Here is a 300-nt window from a genome sequence, read left to right as displayed (position 1 = left end):
CGATATGCAGGAAGGACGCAGCAGCAACAGCAGCAGCAACAGCAGCAGCAACAGCAGCAGCAACAGCAGCGACAGCAGCAGCAGCAACCCCACCACCGCCGCCAGCAACACCAGCAACACCAACAGCAGCAACAGCAGCAGCAGCAGCAGCACCAACAGCAGCAGCAACGGCAGCAGCAGCAACGACCCCACCACCAGCAACAGCAGCAACAGCAGCAACAGCAGCGACGCCACCTCTAACAACAGCAGCAGCCGCAGCAGGAGCCGCAGCAACAGCAGCAGCAGCCAGCAGCAGCAGCA

The 300-nt window shown here is 62.3% G+C and overlaps 1 protein-coding gene across 1 annotated transcript in view; it reads left to right on the top strand.

Moving 5' to 3' along the window:
- Positions 1-240, top strand: part of EMH_0093860 (uncharacterized protein) — a gene marked incomplete at both ends in the record, with an annotated part of 917 nt that extends 677 nt beyond the window's left edge. Inside the window, one exon of the mRNA XM_013502031.1 lies at positions 3-240. Coding sequence (XP_013357485.1) covers positions 3-240 — 238 coding nt within the window. The remainder of the gene's footprint in view (positions 1-2) is intronic.
- Between the last annotated feature and the right edge of the window lie 60 nt (positions 241-300).

This window comes from Eimeria mitis, genomic scaffold (assembly GCF_000499745.2).
Source record: "Eimeria mitis Houghton genomic scaffold, Emh_scaff8127, whole genome shotgun sequence".
Lineage (NCBI taxonomy): Eukaryota > Apicomplexa > Conoidasida > Eucoccidiorida > Eimeriidae > Eimeria > Eimeria mitis.
The sequence above is the reverse complement of the archived record's forward strand: the minus strand, read 5'-3'. Positions and strand labels throughout refer to the sequence as shown.